This window comes from Rhea americana, unplaced genomic scaffold (genome assembly GCF_003343005.1).
Source record: "Rhea americana isolate MKP2758 unplaced genomic scaffold, rheAme1 scaffold_5, whole genome shotgun sequence".
Lineage (NCBI taxonomy): Eukaryota > Metazoa > Chordata > Aves > Rheiformes > Rheidae > Rhea > Rhea americana.
Genome location: NW_028186645.1, coordinates 1324539 through 1345674, shown reverse-complemented (window position 1 = coordinate 1345674; position 21136 = coordinate 1324539). Strand labels below are relative to the sequence as shown.

Sequence of the window (21136 nt, the reverse complement as noted above, 5' to 3'; positions counted from 1 at the left end):
CGGGGACCCGCCGCCCGCGGACGCGCGCCCCGCGCCGGAGCCGCCGCCGCTGGCCAGCATCATGCACAACGCGGCGCAGCAGCTGCAGAGCGTGGCCCAGCAGGTCGCCCTCCAGCAGGGCAAGCCCATGGCGGCCCGGCTGCTTCCGCAGAAGGTAACCGCGCCGGGGGCCGGGGCGTGCGGCGGGCCCGGCGGTGGCACCGAGAGGCGTTTCTTGGCGATGAAGCCCGCTGCCGCCGGGCGCGGGTCTCGGTGTAYTTTTTTTAAATCTCTATGCCAGCGTGCCTGTAGGTGTAGACTCCGGTCTTGCGGTTGGAAGGCGGCACTCCCAACACGAGTTAGGACAGGCACATCTTAACATAGGTACCCGCTGCTGTGACCAGTATTTCGGTTGGGTTAAGCAAGCAGCTTGTTGCTCAGAAAAGCTGTTTTGTAGTGATTAAATGATGGTGCCCAGGCGGAGAGTGCATGCCCCTCTTATAAAAGCACCTCGGGCTTTGAGTCAAAGTTTTTTGTCAAGTGATCAGTTTAAGCTGAGGCAGCAGTTGCATGAGGATATATGAAAGAATATAAAGGAGGTGATAACAGGGAGGCACGCGTTACTGTTCATCTCAAAGCTTTCTTGAACCGTGCACTTGTTAGGAGATGTCCTTGATCTGGAATTTGGCCTGCATCATTTAACCAGCTGCGGTTCTCCTGCATTTAGTTTGTTGAAGGTTATGAATCTGGCTAGGTAATCCYACTGACTCTGCTGTTCCAGAACAGGCCTGTTCGAAGGGAACAAAGCTGTAATGGGGCCTAAGACTAAGTATTAATGCTTTAGCTGAACGGTAGTCACATCTGCAAACATTCAGGAAAAACCCATAGCTTGAAGGAAGGGAATTTGCGCTTTGATATTAATAAAATGGAAAACTAATGATGTGTGTCGATTTTTACCATGCTTTGCTTTAAGGGCATATATGTATGGTCTTAATAAATATTGTGTTTATATAATAAATACTGTGGTTTTTGTAATCTCAACTCTTCTCTGCTTTTCTTCCCCACAAAAGCAGCTGGAAGCCATTTGTGTCCAAGTTCAGCCAGGACAGATGAAGGAAACGGAAAGGCCAATGCCATCATTGGCATCAGTCCAGTCCAAAACTATAACGCTGAGTCAGCCAGTTGGTAGAAATTCTAGTATGTCTGGACTTGGCATTATTAATCCCCAGATAATTAGGATACAGCCAGTAACAGGAACTGAGCAGCAGCAGCTATTCCTACACAGTTCCTCTGAGTCTCCAATTCAGCTGCTTATGCAGAGACCTTTACCACCTCATGGATCAGTGTCTATGAACAAGATCCCCCCATGTAAGATGCTAAATGGTCAGAGAACTACATGTGCCACAGTGTCAGCTGCGAGGTCTCCAAATACTACCATGGCTGCAGCCAATTCAACAAATACTCTGATATCATGCCTTGAAAAAAAACAAAAAGATGACAAGTTAAAAAAGTCTTTGAAAGTGAAGACTCGTTCTGGACGGATTTCACGGCCTCCAAAATATAAAGCTAAAGATTATAAATTCATTAAAATGGAGGATTTGGCTGATGGTCATCAGTCTGACTCTGATGACTACTCTGAACTGAGTATAGAAGATGATGAAGAAGGAAAGGTGAAGGGAAAGGATGCATTATTCAATTCTTCAAATTATAATCTGAAACCCAAAATGTTTAAATGTCAGACTTGTGAAAAATCCTATATAGGAAAAGGAGGATTAGCAAGACATTATAAACTTAATCCAGGTCATGGACAGCTGGAGTCTTCACCTCAAGGAATACCTTTAAATAAGCCTAATGGAAGTATATTTGTGGACAATGTTTGTGGAATAGGAGAGGAAATTAMAAGCCCAGCGCACTCAGATTCCGTTGCTGTCATTTTAAATAATGAAAATGCACTAGCCACCAATTTGGAAGAAACTGTTGCCTCACWGGCTGGAGAACAGGTAAAGGATGTTACTCAAAAAACTGACAGCTTTATAGAAATTAAAATGGCAGTTTTATAGTTGCATATTCATATCATTCATCTGAATTTCTTCTGACAGTAATATAAGTATTTTTGAAAAGACTGAAGGTAGGGACCTAAATGCATGTCTGTTCAGTGGTATATGTCTATATTAAAATTTTGAAGTCTTGCACTGTTCAGTAATGTCCACCAACATACCAAAATCGAACACATTTCCCACCTATGTGTTTTATAGGTCAAAATACCATCTCTTGCAATGTTGCAAGAATAATATTGTTGCACAGRCACATAATGTTAATTCAGTGTTCATTCGTTACTGATTTTGCGATATTCAGCTGTCACATTGAAATAAACTGGAAATAGCTGCCTTCTCTGCATTCAAAAAAGGAACGTTGCATCTTTCAGTTATAGCCTTTAGCATGACAGACTCTAAGACATTATCTGCAGTTTCTGTCGCAGATTTTGTAGGGATTCTTCTGTATTGAAACTTATTTGGAATCCAACAGCAGACTTCCCAGAGTAAAGTTTTGAAAATGAGGCTTAACTTACCTATGTGAACCAAGCTGTTTGGTGAAACGTGATTTTCCTAGTCAGAAGCTACCTTAGCTACAATTCTTTTTCTGTGATCATTGAAACTAGTCACTTCAAAATAGTTTTCAAAATGACTTTAACGGCTTGAAACAGGAAAAAGAAATGATACTGTTTTCTTCTACAGAAAAATATTCTTTAAGCTGTAGTAACATAGTATTTGTTACATTTTTTTTATTTGTAAATATGAAACTGTTTTCAGGAACAGGAAAACTTGCAGCCTATGACATGAACATAGCAAACAATTTCTCCACCCCCAACCTCTGCACTCTTTATCATCCTTGGAGAGAGAGAAGTGCAGAATATTCAAAGTCTATTCTCTATTTTATTATTATATAGTTATAAATAATCTCTGCAGCACTTACTCTGGTGGGGTTATGGAGATTTAGAAAAAAATTCAGAGAATCTCTTATACTACTCCTGATGGAAATTGCAGCACTATTACTAACTGCTAAGTTACTGCTTTTCTATTTTACCTTTTACCTCTAGACAGCAAATKCAGATTTGGCAGATTTGTACTTTGTTAACTCATTGATTTGATTACAGTTTTTGGCTAAGTAAATATTTTCTMGAAAGAATAACAGGCTTATTAAAACTGGCAGATTGATATAGACAGGAAGGCAGCCAAGACCTCCATGCTCAGCATGGATTTATGTTACATTTAAAACTAATTTAGTCATGTAATCTCTGTATTCCTACCTACTAGAATAGTAGGGAGCTAGTGAACATTAGGATGAAGATACACTGATTATGAAAAGAAGCTTGAACTACTTGAGTACTATTGTAATCTGTCATCTCTTAAAAGAAATACTGGGTCATGCTTAGAAATTCTGGCTTGGTAGGGAAGAAACAAGGCTTTCAGAAATAAGATCTCTGCTTTGATCAATAAAAGTTTGATTTTTATTATATAGCTTGATTGTTTGCACTGAGGTCATAATAACGGTTTTAAAAATAGAAAGTGTACTTTGAATTTGCCTTGTGGTCTTATTATAGAAGCTACTTAGCTGTGTTTTTGTGGAAGACAGGATTTTTGAAACAGATGGAAACTGGGGCAAAATGTTTGGATTTTAGTTACTGAGCTTGTCACTGTTCATGACTTACAATTTTCTTAGTTCTTATAGAATCTTGATGCTTTGATGTGGTTACTGTGAAACTCTAACTTGTCTTTTATGGATGTGATTTACTGCTAAGACTTATTTCTGTAACCTCTTTGTTYAAAGAGGACATATTTTACTTCAAAAATATTTAACATACTTAACACAAGTCTTTAATCATATTTCCTTAATCTCTGAATTTCATATGACTCTTTGTGGATCTAAAAAGCTAACTTTACAAATAATGGCATATATGTCTTGCAGAAGTAGCTGTGTGTGTAACTATGTATTAGATTTATTCCACAACAATCTTCAGTTATGCATGTATTCAGTTATGCAACTATCCAAATGAAGACCTTCCTAATACAATTTTGCCTTCTTCAAAACAGCATTTGCAGTGAATAACTGTTGTTTTTTCTTCCTTTAATTAAGACTTGTAAGTCTGCAGAAAGCAGACACTTGTTGGCAGAACAGCAAAAGGAGACCAGTTCAGGACACCGGGCACCTGTAACACCAAAAGGACCTGGAAGACCCAGACGACCTAAGAGACGAGGTCGACCAAGGATGGGTGGAAGATCCAGGTGTTCTGGAAGGCTTAGCAGACCTGGTCAGTCCCCTTCAAAGTCACTTAGTGGTGTGTCAGCAGAGCACAATGTATTCAGAAGAAAAGCTAGATTAAAAGAGGTATGGCTCTCTTCTGTGGTTACTTCCTAAGTGTGTGTGTGTGTGTGTGTGTGTGTATATATATATAGATTTTGATAATTTATTTTCAAGAATGCATTTTCAGAGAGATTGTTGACAAAACGATAGCTTCAGTATTTTGTAAGAAGAAAGTGTTAAGTTAGGTTTTAAGGAAAAAATACTTCTGCTAGAACACGGGACAAAATAAAAATGTAATTTTGGTCTAGAAAGGCTCTTCTGAGAATTAGATGTATGTTTTGTGATTGTCTTTCTGGAGAAGAATAATTACTAGGTATTATTATGTATCTCTTCCAACATAGTAGAAATAAACCCAACTGCAGCTGTGCGGTTTTTTTTTTTCCTTTTCTTTTCTTTTCTTTTTCTTTTTTTTTAAAAGCAAAGCTCTTGGGAGTATGGAGTGAGGATTAAAAAACCATGAAGCTAATGTCTTATTTATTTATTTATTTATTTATTTATTGATTGTCTTCCCCCCCACACCATTTGTTTCCTACATACTTTAGAAGATCTTATGTGGCCACTAAGTTTATTATTAATTGCTCTTCTTTCTATATGAGTATGCAACAATTAGTGACACTAAGTGCTGTCTGTAAATATGGGTTATAAACTGTTTTTGAGACCTTTTTTTAATTTACCTCCTCTTTTGGTGTTACATTTACATTGATTCTCAAAGCTGCTTAAACATATACTGTGTGTATCAAAAGAAAGGCAAATTTGTTCCTAGCTTGAATTTGAAAAGCAACTGCTTTATGGAACTGGTAGCCTGCTGTACATTGTCTATTTAAAATRTAAAAAGAAATCATCCTAATGGAAACCATGTAACTGATGTTTCTATAAGATATATTTGCATCTTATTGAAAAGTAATGACACTTTGTGTTATGAATGTGAGATGCATAATCTTTGTAGGCTACTTTGCTCTGATAAACTCATCATGACTTTTGACAGCTAATACAACAATGTGATAATGAAGACTTAATGGAGCTGGCTCTCCCCCGTCTTGCAAAGCTTGTAACAGTATATGAATTTCTGTTGATGAAGGTGAGTTTTTTTTAATGCCAAAATGTTAAATTATTTTAGGAAGACTACTATTAATATACGTAGAAAAGATTCCTTTAGAGAAGTATGTCAGTTTTCTAAGTTAGATGTGTGGAGAATGAAGGTGTTTTAGACATCACTTCTGTCCCATATAGGTGAAAATCTGATAATCTGTTGATTTAAAGTCTTATTTTATCCTGCCTCAGTGGCATATTTGAAGATTCCGTAATCTTTTGACTTGACTTTATTATTTTAAAATGTTGAGCAAAACAAACTGTCAGATTTATTTTTACTTAAAATATGGAGAGGAAAAAAAGTGTTTTTTTTTTTTTTTGCTTTGCTTTGCTTTGTTTTGCTTATTTCTAGGTTGAAAAAGGATATCCAGCCAGAGCTTGCTTTCCGGACGTGTATAGGGAATTTGAAGAGTTGCATAATATGGTAAAGAAAATGGCTTATGATTACCTTAGTAATTCTGATTTGTTGAGTTGCCAGGAGCCTGTTGAAATAAAAGATCTGAAGGTAATAAAGCATTCTATGTGGAACTGTGATTTGGGTGGGGGGTTGTCTGTTATAAATGTTGTACATTTTTAGTTTTTTTCTGACAAGCATTGTCATGCAGGTAAAGTTATTTGAACGGAATGTTTTTCTTGATAAACAAAAAATTGAGATAATTGTAAACAGCATAACAAAAAAAAGCATGAAAAAGAAATCTGTAATAAAACTACAGTTCTAGTTTATGGCAGAACACACAACTAAATTTTTATTAAAAAAAATAATAATCAGTTCCAGCAGTGCTCATTTTTTTGATATCTGTCTGCGTATCTAGGGGTATGAAGCTGCACTTTATTGCAAGCTGTACTTAGCATTAACTCTTAATAGAATTACATCTTAATATTTGATTAGGAAGAAAGTGTCTATATTTAAAACAGGTGGCCTTGATTTAAAGGGGGTAAGTACTATTACTGCAAAATGAGGACAAATGAAATGCTTCTGTGCAGTTCATAGCCATACTAACAAATATGCAAGGTAGTGAATACATCATGTGTATAAGAAAAATGCAAACTGTTATTTCAATAACCCTTTCCACAGTTCCTGTTCATATAGTTGTGGCAAAAAGACACTGTGGGTTGTTTTTTGTTTTGTTCTGATTTCAGTATGGATTTGTTTATCCTTTATTTGGTCTTTGTTCCTCTTGCTTGGAATAAAATCTTTTAAAATAACCTCTTCATTTTTCCTCCTCAGTTTCCAGTAGTGAATAACACTATTTTGCATAATACCTCCCACAAAATTTCTAAATGGCATGCTCATTAAGGCATATCTGCACTGAACTTGCAACATCTGCATAGTGTTATGAACTAGCACACATGCCTATCTGTAACTGCTATGAAAGGGGAACCTACTGGAAAACTCATTGTACTAAAGGCAGAGTAAGATTCTGGTTCTGATAATAATCAGGTTAAAAATGAAGTCCTGTAGGACTATTAGAAGTGGTCAGTATTTATTTTTCAGAATAAGTTCTGACATTCACTGATGTATTAAAAAAATTTCTAGAATTACTGCATGCTCATCTGACTATTTTGTAGTTGACCAGCACTGACACTTCCCTCTGGAAGACAGAAGTTGCATCAATTAAAAGGATGCTGTCAGTATTATTAGATCTAAAATGGAACCTAGCTTTTTTTTTCTTCTCTCCAGTATTGATGTGCCTTTTTAATATAGAATTATGTTCTTTTTTTTTTCAAAAAAAAAAATAAAAAACACCCCAGCCTTCAGAAGCCGTATAGTAGCATATCTACATAAGAATGAAACAGAGGAATAGAATTTGGAAAAGAATATAACTCTTAGCTACTAAGAGATGCTTTTAAACAGCAAGACTTTTTTCTTTTTAAATAATGGAGAGCACTGAAGGTATTCTTTATTAAACTCTGTTCTTAGTAACTGACTCTGGAGTCTATATATAAACTATGGTACTCCTAATTCTTTCAAATTTGCCTTTTAATTTTCACCTTCAAATGAAGGCCATGTTCTATTAATACGAAAGTTAGTAGAAAACATGGGAGTCTAAATACTTCATTGAGCTGTAATGATTGGTTGTCAGACTGGACCCCGCCGTGTAACTACTCTTCTAGTTCATTTTTAAGAAAATGAATCAGTATTTCAATTCAGGTTGGAGAGGCTAACTTTTTTTTTTCCTGTAACTGTTTTTAAAGGTTGCTGAATCTCTAGGACTTACAGAAATACTCACTGGAGAACAAAAGATGCAAGGTGTAGACTTTTGTTCACAACATATAATAAAAATGGTTAGTGAGCAAGTGCCTGTGGATATACTGGGACAAAAACGGTTAGCTGAGGTATGGAATATATTTGTAAAAACTTAAAAATGAAACCAAGACAAATTAAAGCTTGTTGAATTAATAATTCTTACAAAGCCATGCTAGTATTCTTTGACTTGTATTAAAGTAAGGCTTTCATGGTGTACAGAGTTCATAAATACTTAAAGAAGTACTCTCCACTGTGGTACCATAGCAGAGCATCTGAATTAGCCAGCTAAAGATGTACTTTGGGAAGACTCTTGGCATTCAGAATAAGATCTCAGAGGTTCACATGTAATGTCATGATACAGAGAAGAAAGTTTGTGTTAGCACTAGTTAATGTCCCTTCCCCTAGCCTTTCCCCCCATAGGAATGATCTTTAGATTSTAGTAATTTGTGTTGGAGAGAATGGGCTAACCTGTAGTAGGCTCAGGTGTTGAAGTGGTTGTTCTCCTAAATCGGTGATTGGAAGAGGTGCATGAAAACAGCTCCCTTCTTTCTAACAAGCTAGTTTACTAGATCTGGTCTGCCTGCAGCTGTAAGGAGCAGTCTGTTTCTTTTTCTTGAAAGTCACTTCTCTTTGGTCTTTCCTCTCAACTGTTCTATTCTTATTTAGCCTAGAGTTGTCCCTGGTAGAGAAGAAAAAAAAACTAATGTTTTTCACTTTTCTACCCATGTTTAAATTTGTGAGCTGATCAGTTTTTCGCTTTTAACCAAAAAATGCTGGATGAACTGTTCGTAGCCCTTTATTGATGCTGGAGACAGAGCTTATAGCAGGTATCATGTCCTAYGGATAATTACAGTGGCTCACTGAGGCGTTTTGATCTTGAAGCAAGGGTGGGTTGTTTCAGCTGGATAACAAAAGTAATCAGCAGTATTTTGGAAAAGTGTGAGGGCTGTGTTAAATCCTTACCTTTTAGGAAGGCCTTCAGTGCAAAATCCTGTTTTCAGGGAGGGTATCCGTTCACTGCCATAAAGTTCCTGCAGTTAGCCTGTGATCTTTTCCAGTATTGTCAGCTGCTATGGGTGGCAGCCAGTTAATTATCTCTTGTATTGACAGAGCTCAGGGGAGGAACTCTTGCCATCAGCCAAAAGGACCAAGTTAGAAGACGTAATGGAGAATGTGAATAATGCTTATGCCAGTCAAGATGAAGTGAAAGAAAAGAGTGGGAATTTGTGTACACTGTTTGAAAAAGATGGTAACCTCTTCAGATTTACCGATTCTCTTCTGTTCATGGAGGAGCTGAACAAATTCCTGTGTTCTTCAAGCTACTGTGGTTTTTGTCTTAAGGTTTAATTTCTCAACTTGCTTCCCAGGCCCTTCCTAAAGGTCCTGTTTAACTGAAAAGCTTCATGGGGGGAGGGAAAGTGGTAATGCACTAACACCACAGCAGTAGCACCGTTATAAATGCATGATACTCCAGTTATTGATACTGGAGTACTGGGGTAATAGTCCTGTCCTCCACTGTGTGCTGCCTGTATGCTTCCTGTCCACACTATCCTTTATAATAGAGGCTGTGCACAAGCTTTGTGTCAGCAGAGGGAGAGTGGAGGAGGAGGAAGCAGCCTTTATGTCCTTCCTCTTTGCCTCAGCAGACTGAACAAGCACAATAAACAGGGCTTCACACATCCTGGGGGAGGGCAAGAGCTGGTGGAGGCAATGTCATATTCCATGGGAAATGTGAAAGTTGAAGATGGGAACTGAGACCTCGTTTTGCATGACAGTCTTTTCTAGGTGAATGCCCTTCTCTTCCCTCTCCCTTCTTCCTCTTTATTTCCYCCTGCTGCCTCAGATGGGCAGGGTAACAGTGGATTAGCAAATAAAGATGGTCCCCAGCTGTAATCTCTCCGTACTCCACTGGTCTTGTATTTGAGAGTGTTGCAGTATTCAGAGGCATTACAGTCAGGGTTGTGAAAGATTCCAGCTGTCACCCTTCTCTAGTGAGATGATTACCATTGCCATCCTTTTGCTTTGTAAAATCCTTTTTTTTTTTTTTTTTTTTTTTTTTTTTTTTTTTTTTTTTTTTTTTTTTTTTTTTTTTTTTTTTTTTTTTTTTTTTTTTTTTTTTCCCCTTAGTTTATTTTTTCTTTCTCTGGAAGACTCTCTGCATGACCATGCTTATTTCTTGTTATACTATGATTTTCATCTGGGCTGTGATTTTTTTTTTTAATTAAATGTTTTTTATTTGCACCTGCTAGTAGGTCGTTTGCTAGTCTACAGTACAAAAAGCTCAAATGGCCCTTCTGAGTTGTTATGCCTCCTTTGTTGTGCAGCGATATCTTTTGTAATAAAAAGTACTTGTTCCTCTTAATCTTCAAGAAATAAAACTGACAACTCATGTTACTACAGTTTAAGTTATTGTTTAACTACCTGCTGGGTTTGTGAGAGCTCTTGGTTCATGTCAAATGATTGGTAAAGCACACTAATTTAAACTTCTAGTGTTTTACCTCTTCTGTCACAGGCTGAATGAAAAGTGTTACTGGGGCTGTTAGCACAGCTCATTGGATAGGTAGTTACCTGATAACGTTTGAATCCCAGATGAGCTTGAATATCAATAGAATTTTTACCAAGTTTGAATGTGTCTGTTAATTTACTAATGGTAATGTGGATGAGCAGCTGGCAACTTTGTTTGTGGCATATTCTTTGTCTTTTTATGTTACTGGCAAAATGCCAGATGGAAATAATTTGGTTTTGGCCCAAGTTATCTTCAGAATTACCAGAAGAATGTTGTTTCTAATGGAAAGTCTTTTGGTATGGAAATACTCAATCATATTTCACTATCTAAAAATATCTGAAGTATTTTTATACTGCCCTTCTTATGGGTGCTGCTGTGAAACCCTTTTAAGATACTTCAAGTTTACTGATTTGGGGGAGGAATAGAGTCTAATTTTTCCTCCAAGATTGTTGTAGAAAATGTTCTTTTTTGGACTTGCAGTATTAGATCACCCAGCAAAATGATATTTCTTTCACTTTTTCAGGTTTTAATCCATTAAATGGGGAAATCTTGCTTTCAGAAGATAGAGCTATCACATGCTGCTCAACTGGAAGCATATTGCCTACAGCAGAGGAACATAACTCACTTGTTGATTCAGAAGTTAGAATCAATGCTGAACATTCAGGTACCTTCTCTCAGACTATGAAAATAAGCATGGAGTATTCCCAGCCGGTAAATATACAGGGACCAGATATTGCAGGTGACACATCTCTGCTAAACAGTGAAGCTGTATTGCCTGTTGAAGCCGATGGCTCACTAGAATTAGTTCAAGCACACTTTGTGAGAACGAATACAAGTGGACTGTCAGCTCCTGAACTCTGCAGCTCTGTATCAGAGAATGCAATGAGCAGTCAGAGCACTAGTTTATCAATGATTGAAGAAAATGGACACAATGGAAAATATCAGAAACTGCAAGACGAAAACCAGAATTTTGCAATTAAAGAGCATTCTGAACAGCTTCATGATGMTGGTATCACTGATGAGATGCAGCAACTTGAAAAAGTTTTTTCAACGAATGTTGTGCCAATAAACCATCCACACAGTGCTCAGACTGAGTTGCACCAGAATCCTGTGCAGGAAGCCTCCTTGTCTGCTCATGCAAACCATGAAAGCCCTTTTAAAAATGTGCACGAATTTTCTTGTGTGACAGGGGAGCCACATGAGCTGGAAAATACAGTTACTGTAGATGAAACTGTAGCTTTTGAGATTACTGATGACAGCCATGATTTTTTGTCTCAGGGACATGAACAGATTTTTATTCAGACTACAGATGGGCTTATTTTATCTCATCCAGATACTGCTGTTTTGTCTCAGGCAGAAGGCATTGTTATTGTAACTGATTCTGATGGTACTACAATGCATATTCGCACACCTGATGGGATACCTTTGGAAACTGTGGAAGCACTACTGGCAATGGAAGCAGATGGCCAAAGTGAAGATGTATTGCTCTCACAAAGTGAATTGGAGCCATAAATTAGAAAACTGTATATGCTTTCTTCTGGAAAAGACTGACTATATAAAATGTATATTTTTCTAATGTGAATACTGAAATAATTGAAATTTAACTTATTTGTAAACTGTTTCTATGCCCTGTACTTTTTTATAACTTATGTTTATATAAATTTAGCAGCATTGCAACCAAAAATTCTAGAAATAACATGATTATATTTGCTCTTCTATGTGTTCGGGGGTAGGGGAAAATGGAAATCTGTCAACCTTAAAACTGTTGCACTATTTCCTTTCGTTACATAGTTCCTTTTCTCTTTAGCCATCCAAAATGCAGTAAACTGTACTGCTTTTTGGCAGTGATGTGCTGTGTACTGGCAAGCTGTGTATGGGTAAAATAAAAGTTATATTAAAAATACACATTTTCTGTTCCACTGAGATTCTAAAACTCTTTGGCTTTATTATACTTTGTTAAAGCTAACTTGAATATTCATTAGCATCTAGGCTTGAAGCGCATAAATCTGCTTGGAAAAAAATGTATAATTTCAAAATACAATCCACACTTGTGTACTTTAGGAATAATGTGACAGCCTAACTAACCTCTCTTAGTCTTTGCTTAGATAACAGTAGACTAAGCATCCACGGAGTTAAAGACAAAAGTAGTTGTTCTATGGCGGTCTATAATTGCTACTGAGCTATTGGAAATACATTCAAGCAYGCTTGCCTTGAGCTGGTCACTTAAACCACTTCATAATTTGCAGTTAGAAACTGACAGCAGTGTACAGATGTGTAAGTAGTGATCTGAATTGCCTTAGTCAAATTCTTCTCTCATAACTAGCTTTAGTCCCTGATGGTTTTTTTTCCATTTCTAGTAGACTTATATTATATTTATATATTCTTTAGTCCTTAAATTTCTTTCAGATGATGCATTTTTTCATTACTTCTCTGTTTTGCTCTTCCTAGTAATGCCACACTGCTCTGTACTATTTAATTGTATTTTAAAATATTACTGGTTGTGAAACCTATTTCTCTAAGCAGACAGAAAAGTTCCCGTCATTGTTTACTACTCTCCTGTATTTTTCTCTCATCCTTTCAATGGGATAGTGAAACAGCTTTTGCTGCTTGGATGACAGTATTTTTGTGGACACTTCCTTGTACCTGATACACTTCTCCACCCTTCTCCCTTGCCCCCTGGAAGCTTAGCAGATGCAAAAGAACAGTATTAAATTACTACTAGCCTTATTTTTCTCTTGAGCTCCTGTAGACATGAGTGGAAACTGGTAACACACCTGTGTGTGTTGTCCCATTGCTAAATATGTATGAAGCTATTGAGAGAGTTAGACAAATCAGCTGAAAGTCCCCATAATATGCAGAAGAACTTCTTAAATCAAATATGAACTTTTTTTTTCCCAGGGCCTTGTTACTGTGGAAAAATTGACTCTAAATTGAATCTGAATGAGAGAGAGAGAGAGCRGAAAACTTAAAGAGGTGGAACAGTTTCTATAATAGCCCTTTAACTTTTTTTCCCCAATTGTCCTAAATAAAAGATCGTTGCATTTTTTGCATGGATCTGAAAGATACTGTTATATTTTTGTGAGCTGCTGTCATCTTGTTACTTTTTTTTTTGTTTTTTTGAGGAGGTGGTAATGGACTGAGGCATACCTTATGAAGGGACCATACAAACAAGATTTGCTGATCTTTCATAATCTTTGATAACAGTGAACAATTGTTTCCTATTACACTTTTTGTACTGGCTGTCTAGATCTGAGGGCTCCAAATATAAAATGAATTTTCTAGAACTACTGTATGACAAAACATCCTCTTCTCTGCAATTATGACTTTGCAGTAATCTTTCATTGGCCTATTGCTGTCAGTGAGCAAGAAGGTTTGCAAATAAGAGTCCTTGCTGAAGAGCTTATTTCCTCTAATAAATAAAAATGAGCTACAATTTCCACCTGTGTAGAAAATGAAAATTTGCTTTAAGTCTGCCTCTCCTATTGATTTGCACATGCTGGGAAATACAATATACCTACTCTCATCTTAAAAGAAGAATCCTGTAAGTGACCCAACCTTCCTTCTTTGCAAAATACTTTTTAAGTACGCAAGTGTTTCCATAGTGACGAGGTCTGTCTCTACTCAGATAAATTGAGGTGGCTGTTAAACTAGATCGAACTCTTGAAATGAAAAACAAACAAAAAAAAAAAACAACAAAAAAAAGAAAAACTATTTATAACTGTATCTTCTACTTCTTAAGTTAATTTCTTCTTGAATACTAGAAATTCAGGGTAAAAACAACACTATTAAGCGGTCTGAAACAACCTCTTTGTTGAACAGAGGAATACATGGCGAAAACTTTTCCAACGTTATCTCTCCTTGCTCTGTTACTGCAGGCAACTGACATACTCMCCTTACCAAGCTTATCAAAATTCAGCTTCAAACTAGTTAAGTGACCATACATTTCCTATCAGAAATCTGTTCCAGATCTCTGACTGTTAATTAGATTTTTTCTAATGTCAAACCACAGCCATTGTGGCCATTTCATAGTGGTGTGCTTTTCATGCACATCTTTTAGTTGAAATGTTTATTTTTTTTCAGGAAGAATCAAGGGTAAACATCTGTCAGGACACAGAAATAAGTCAACAGCACTTGGGAATGCTACATAATTGGCAAAATGGGAGGCTGAAAGTAACAGTTTATACAGGAATGGTTCATGTAGGCAGTCAGTAATAGTAAATGGCAGAAATTTGGATTAGTAATCATAAGTAAGATGAAGGGCTAAATTCATTACACATCAGGGATTTAACTGAACTGCTGAAATGCTTAGCTGGGTATTTTTCCAGGTTGTAATACACTTCTCTAAAAAAATGCTACTTTGCAAGAACATCTAACAGTTATTAAAGGCTTGGTAACTGTAGCAGTTTCTCCATGCTACCCACCTCTGACAGAGCAGTACACTACCCTGATGATTATTACAGTTTTAGGAGAGAAAGCAAATAAGGGTATTGAATCCCTTTCAACGTTTAGTATTTGCGTTTATCTAGCTTCTAAACACATTCTCTACTGTCCTTGTCAAGAAAGACAGAGCCTCATACTTGAGCAGCATCAAGAAAAAAGAAAAGCAAGAATTTGAGCCAATAAATCTTTTTATGTACATTGCTAACCAAAAGATGGAGGTGACACACCTTTAAAGGAAAAAATGCTTAACATCAGCAACAGTTATCTGAGGAAAGGCCTACCGAGCTCTCTGATAGGAAGCAAACAATATTGCCCAAGGACATGGCTGAAGCAGGGTTTTTTTTTTAATTCAATAGAAGCTTTCATGAAACATCTCTGAAAGAAAAAGGTTACAAAGAATTAAAAAAAAAGACCTTTTCATATAATTGTTGTGGCATAGTAATTTGTACTAAACCTGCTAAATGTATTAGTTTAGACTAGAACCATTCTTCAAGCGACACAGTGTCATCAAAGCCAGACCAGGATTTACACTACTGTCTGTAGGAGCTGCTCAGGAGCATACACCAACCACCGTTAAGGGCATCAAACGACATTCCTGTAAGACTGCATGACACTTACAACGCTCTTTCAGGCAACAAGCTATATAAAATATGAATGCAAAGCAGAGTTGGTGACATACTTAGAATTACTAATTACTGTTAAAAATTGGGAAAAATTACATCTTATCCATTTACAACTTAAAAGTAAATGTTTAGGTTTGAACTGCTAGCTGCTGAAAAACAGCATCCTCATTAAGATGGATACTGTCCAGCATTTGGTCATGTCTTCCTGAAAAATCTATGTCTTCATCTCAACTGAACACCCTAATCATGAAGCTGCAGAGTCAACCTGTTGGACCCAGAACTTTTCTTGTCACTGCTGTACCACAACCAAGCTTTAGATGGATAAAGTAAGCTAAAACAGGTTGTCCCATGCAGAAAAAATATCATCTGAAACAAAATAATAAATACAGAAAAATATTTTTAATAAGTTTTACAAAAATTTAACATACTTTGTGAGCTTTGCAAACTTGCCATTTCAATTTCATGCAAGTATCTTCAGAAATAAGCCCAGTAGTATTTGCAGTTCTAGCACTGCCTGTGTCCTGTTTCCAACAGCATGGCTTCTAAGAGTAGTTTGCTGCTGTTCTCAATGTAAGGCTGGTATAACCATGATGATAAATAGACCATCAACAGATCCTGGTCAGCAGAATGAGCAATATCTTGTACAATTGTTTGCTTGAGTTGTAGCTCCTTGTTGTACATTTCAGAGAGCTTCAGAGAGACCTCGTCTAAAATGGATTGAAAAACCAAGCACACCAATCATAACAGATCAGCAGTTCCCTAAACAGTAAATTGTATTTCTGTTATGTTAGCCATTTAAAAACTCTATTTGATATACAAGTTCTTCCCCATATTTTTAAAAAGTCAGACACCCTGTTTTTTTGCAGCATTAAGAATGTCTGCAGACTGAAATATAAAATGCTAACCATTTCCTCCATCTTTTGGATATATTTTAAAACATTTCTGGGTTTGATATAAACTCTCCTTTAATTCTAAAAATAAGCAGTGGTACTGGGTCTCAGAATCTGCCGTAAAATTAGCAGCTACTACAGCTATTCTTTTAAATAACTGAGATCTTAAGTCTTAAAATTATGTAACACTATTTTGAAAAATAAACCTCATATTTTAAAGACACCAATAATTATAGCTCATCTAAAGGCTGTCCTCACATGCTGCTGTGCACTTTAGTAATGCATGATCACCAGTAAATGATATCAATAGAGTGAAGAATAATGGTAAAACCAAATAAAACAGCAGATCAAGACTGAAGAGCCCAATACAAAAAGCAATATTGTTACTAGTTTTACAAGTTATACTGGTAGGAGCTTTTAAACATATTTATATAATGATCTCCTTAATTATCTCACTTTCTAAAAAACAACCAAACAAATTATTTTTAATGAGAGATTGATCTTGTGTTTCTAACTTAGAACTACTACTGTTACTACAGGACAAATTAATCATTCAAGGAGTACGAAGCATCACTAAATGATTCCGTCACAAAGGGTGTTTTCATAGCTGTTGTCTTTATCATGGTCACCCTTTTAAGTGAGCAGAAACCAATGCACACAATTCCTGCTAACTTACGGCAGTAAAGTAAGGAGCAGGGTTGCATAAAAGAATGAGTTCCACGTCACCAAAGCTCCAGTTGGTCTGCATGCAATCAGGCTTCTCTTGAATTCAAACAGTTTTAAAATTGTACTAATACCGATTGGGAGGCAGACAGACTGGAAATCTGGCAACTTTTTGTCATTCCTAAATTTCTGGAAGAACAAAAGGGCCTGTTTCTTGCCATCAAGTGAATCCTAACAGTAGACAATAACTGAACGCTTCTTTACATGTCTTGACTGACATTATGATCAGAGGTCTTTTTCTTTGACTGCCTGACAATTAACTGAGGTGTAATTTGCTTTTTGCATCTAAGGATATAATTTCAATGTCAAGCAACAAGGTAGTTTGTAGAATACAGCATAATACTACCACGTTGCAAATACGTCTCTCTTTTTCACAAAGGCCATGGCTGGTACACACTGGACACTGTAAGTTACTGACAAGCGTAGTTTTAACCGGATCGGGCTTTGTAACTACCGCTGTAATTGCTGTGTGTCAGAAAATGCCCTGCAATTCATAGGAGCAGCAGTAACTCCAAGCCAAGTGACACACTCATGTGTTTATTGATTAGTTAATTATAAAATACACAGATTCATTCATTTTCTCCCTCACCCACAGATACACAGACACACAGAGATACCCAAATAAAAGGGTTTATTTTTTAGTCCTCCTAAATTAGATTACATGAATGACATAATGCATTTATCTAAGATGATCAATATTCTACTTACAGAAGTATGGTGTGGGCCATGTGTGAAATAGGGGTGCTGTGCAACTCCCAGCTCCATGGTGGAATGTTTCCAAGTCACAAATTCCTTTAGTAGTCAAAGAGAGCTTTTCCATTTTGAGTTGGATTTTTGTCTGATAATGATGAACATGTAATGTTAATGAGCATCTCAGGAACAATAGGCTACTATAATCTTAATTTTTTTWAAAAAAAACACATTCTTTCTGAAGACCCTGTTTAGACACAACATTTCTAACTCACTTTAAAACTTCAGGCAGGGATCTGTGCTGGAATTCATATACTGATTTAATATGAGATACCCTAATTTTCCAAGCACTCTACAGATATGACTTACAGACTCTGTTATTTCTTTCGCTTTCCCCATGCAGAAATACATTAAAGTTCTCTCTCATTTTTCCTCTCTGAGTTTTTCCTATAGCAGTTTATTACTGAGGAAAAATATCAAACTTTCTATGAAATAACAGGTGTGGCACAAGCCCTGTAAGCATAAGCTTCTTAATGTTGCCATGCCAATATGACTTAAGTTTCATTTCAAAAGATCAGCTGCCGCTATAGAAAGCAGCTCAAGCTATGATTGAGAATATATCTAGGCTCAATTAGCAACTCGCTGTGAAAAGGAGGTCATCCTGTCCACTTCCTTCGTGTTCACCTGACTTTGTGCATCATCTAAGGGGTCTAATATTTGGAAAAACAAAATGGTGCTTGAAGACAGTATCTTTATGTCAAGAAGCTAAAATACAGATATTTATATAAATCCTTAAGCTAGTATATGCTCATAAGAAATGAAAAATAAAATACGTCTGTAGTAGCTCTGTTCAGTATCCAATCTAACACAGGCTGCTTATACTCCTGTTACTCCAAAGTAATGAAAAATTGCATCAACACATTTGCTAGGCTGAATACAACACTACCTCAAGAAAAAAAAAACTTCAAATTGCTGGTACTTTTTCCCACAGAACAAAATTTGAGGAAAATCAAGCTGCTTTTCTGCTTATTCTAAGTACTGGACTAGTATCTTTTCTGTATAAAAACACTCAATGGAACATTACACCAATCATCCTTTTAACAACCATCCACTATGGCTAAAGGCTGTAAAAGCTACTTTTAAATAAAATTATAGATTACAATAACAAGCAAAAGAAATTTGTTTATGCCAGCCTGACAGGTGACATTAATTCCTGACAATATATCCAGAAAAGAGGAAGTTGCATAATAATTTTCTTACTCCGTCCCTTAGAGAAGTGGAAGCTATAGTATGGGAAATACAGCTAGGCAGACTAAAAGTGAAACTGCGTGATTTCTGACCAAACTAGCTGCAATAGATAGCAGATAAAACATTGTTCTGTGCTTTAACTTGTTTGTTTTGTTTTAAATGGAGGAAATATTCAGGATGAGAAAAAAGACAACAGTAGCAATTTTAGAATGGATTTTTACAGGACTGTTTCAGAAGATTGCATTATAAAGGGATGAATAAATTCTAACCAGAAGACAGATGTAAAACCAACTTTTAAATTTACCAATCAAATATATAGAGTACGCTGGACTTACAATCATTCAGGTTGGAAGCCAAAGCTCTATGATCAAAAACCCCACTTTTCTGTTTATAATATTTGAGGTCATTTGCTTAACTTGTACTTGGAAAATACAGGTCAAAACTGCAAAATGAATATTACCATATGCTTTAAGGTCTCAAGTAATTCTGCACAGCAACTATCCAGCTCTTCATTGTACTTTGGAGATGGCTTTTCAGACTCTGTCGCACTGTTATCACATGCTATCTCTGATTTGTTATCTTGAAATCTACAACAGAAGCGTAAGGCAGTTCAGATCACTGCATATAGGTTTGCTCAGCTGCAGAGATTTAAAATCTATGTCATATGAACCTACAAAATCTCTTTCTCACAAGCTGTATGTGAGAATTCCTACACAGAAGGTAAGCGACCTGTCTAGTAACTGAGTGAGTAATTGAGCTGGTACCATAACCTTCAGAGGAATGCCAAATTACTCTACCTCAGAGCTCATGCACAAAAGAAACATTTGCAGATTYTAAGATAACACTACTCCCAACACTTTACCTTGCCTCTCTGTTGGAGGCTACTCTCCCACAGAGACAGGTTATAAGATATGCCTAGGCCTCAGCCGGTCCACCACAAACTCATCTTTGTTGTCAGTTTAAGTAAAAATACTTAACTATGAACTGAGAGTAGGTAAGGTGCAGGCATGTATCATACCCTGTCTTACTGACTTTCCCACAGAGGCTGTAAACTTTRTCAGAGGTAGGAGACAGAGAGGGAAAGCAAGGTCTGACACCTTTACAACAAAATACTATAGAGTTCGTCCGCCAGAACCCTGTCAGTTATAGGTTTTCCTTAAGGGCCTGAAGATAGTATCTCCACCAAAAGTATTACTTTTGTTAAATCTTCAGTGCTATAACAACTTTTTGTCTACGTAAGTCATTGATTCTTACTTGGAATCTGCTGAACTTCAGACCTCAGTGAAAACTGGTAATATTGACTTCAGGGTAAATACATAGAAGAGTGAGTAACGGAACTCACATGAGTAAAGATCATAGGATTAGATTCTAACTTGTACATTATGTAAGTATTTTAAATATCCATTATACCCAACTGTACATATATTAACATTTTTTCTTGCAAATACTATTAGTTCATGAGATTATTTTAATCTTTATGAGACATTTAAATCTTATTTGAATGTAAATATTTTATGTAACTGAAAAGTGCAACTGCTTAGTTTGATCTAAGAGCTAGTTTATCCATTCTGACATAGTCTTTCCCTATCGCCAAAAAAAGCTTTCAAGTGAAAGTAGTGGACTAATTTCACAATAAAGGCAACCGCTACCCTGTCTTTATTGTATGTACCATCGGCATACTTACTGCTCACTGATTTTCATGTTGACAATTTTGTTTGCTATAGTAAATCCAGTATCGTTCAGTCTCTCCCATTTCATCATTAAATTATGCCAGTCTGCTGCATTATCTTTAATCTTTCTTGCACTGACAGATAAGACAGGTCTTCTTGGAGTACCGTCAGCAGGACTCTTTGCTATGTAAGACAACACAGAAAATTCAAGCTTTTTAAAAGATAAGAGCAATAAATCGGCATGCAGTTGGACAGTGGTATATGTCTGAATGTTTGCTTTACTGCATCCTGATTGAAGTGAAAATGAACTTATATGAATTTAACTACCTTTAATCACGGAATCGAATTCCTCATCTCTTAACCTTGTTACTCTTTACAAGAAAATCACACCGTCCGAAACCACGCGTGTTCTGTGATGTGGTATCACTACACGGAGAGCAGCGGCTTTGCAGCACTCCTCGCTCCGCCGGTCTCCTGCCCACGCACCGCCAAGGCCATTTCTGGCTTTTAAGCCAAACGCTGCCGCCCCGCGGGACGAGCAGAAATCACGGTGGCGACTCCTCTCCTCTCCTCTCCCCAGCCCGCGCCCCGCGACAGCCCAGGCCGGTCCCCCTCAGCGGACATCTTGTCGCTGGCTCAGGAGGCGCCGGGGCCCGCCGCTGCCGCCG

At 37.0% G+C, this 21136-nt stretch overlaps 2 protein-coding genes across 5 annotated transcripts in view; one reads left to right on the top strand and one right to left on the bottom strand.

The window, feature by feature from the left end:
• Positions 1-6: 6 nt before the first annotated feature.
• ZNF839 (zinc finger protein 839) lies at positions 7-12087 on the top strand. Of its 4 annotated transcripts, none has more exons than XM_085317425.1 (8): positions 7-154; positions 1053-1979; positions 4114-4365; positions 5327-5419; positions 5783-5935; positions 7627-7767; positions 8789-8927; positions 10708-12087. In XM_085317425.1, exons 1-8 carry the CDS (start codon positions 62-64, stop codon positions 11694-11696), a joined length of 2787 nt encoding a protein of 928 aa, XP_085173551.1. In that variant the 5' UTR covers positions 7-61; the 3' UTR covers positions 11697-12087. The 4 variants fall into 4 exon arrangements, with proteins under 4 accessions (XP_085173551.1, XP_085173554.1, XP_085173550.1 ...); XM_085317428.1 differs by having other exon boundaries at positions 1050-1979; positions 5783-5854; XM_085317424.1 differs by having other exon boundaries at positions 1050-1979.
• A 3540-nt stretch (positions 12088-15627) lies between these two features.
• CINP (cyclin dependent kinase 2 interacting protein) overlaps positions 15628-21136 on the bottom strand; it is a 10131-nt gene continuing 4622 nt past the window's right edge. Inside the window, exons 3-6 of the mRNA XM_085317627.1 lie at positions 20483-20651; positions 19259-19385; positions 17569-17698; positions 15628-15954 (exon numbers count right to left, since the gene is read on the bottom strand). Of these exons, the coding sequence (XP_085173753.1) occupies positions 15752-15954; positions 17569-17698; positions 19259-19385; positions 20483-20651 (629 nt within the window). The 3' untranslated portion in view covers positions 15628-15751. The remainder of the gene's footprint in view (positions 15955-17568; positions 17699-19258; positions 19386-20482; positions 20652-21136) is intronic.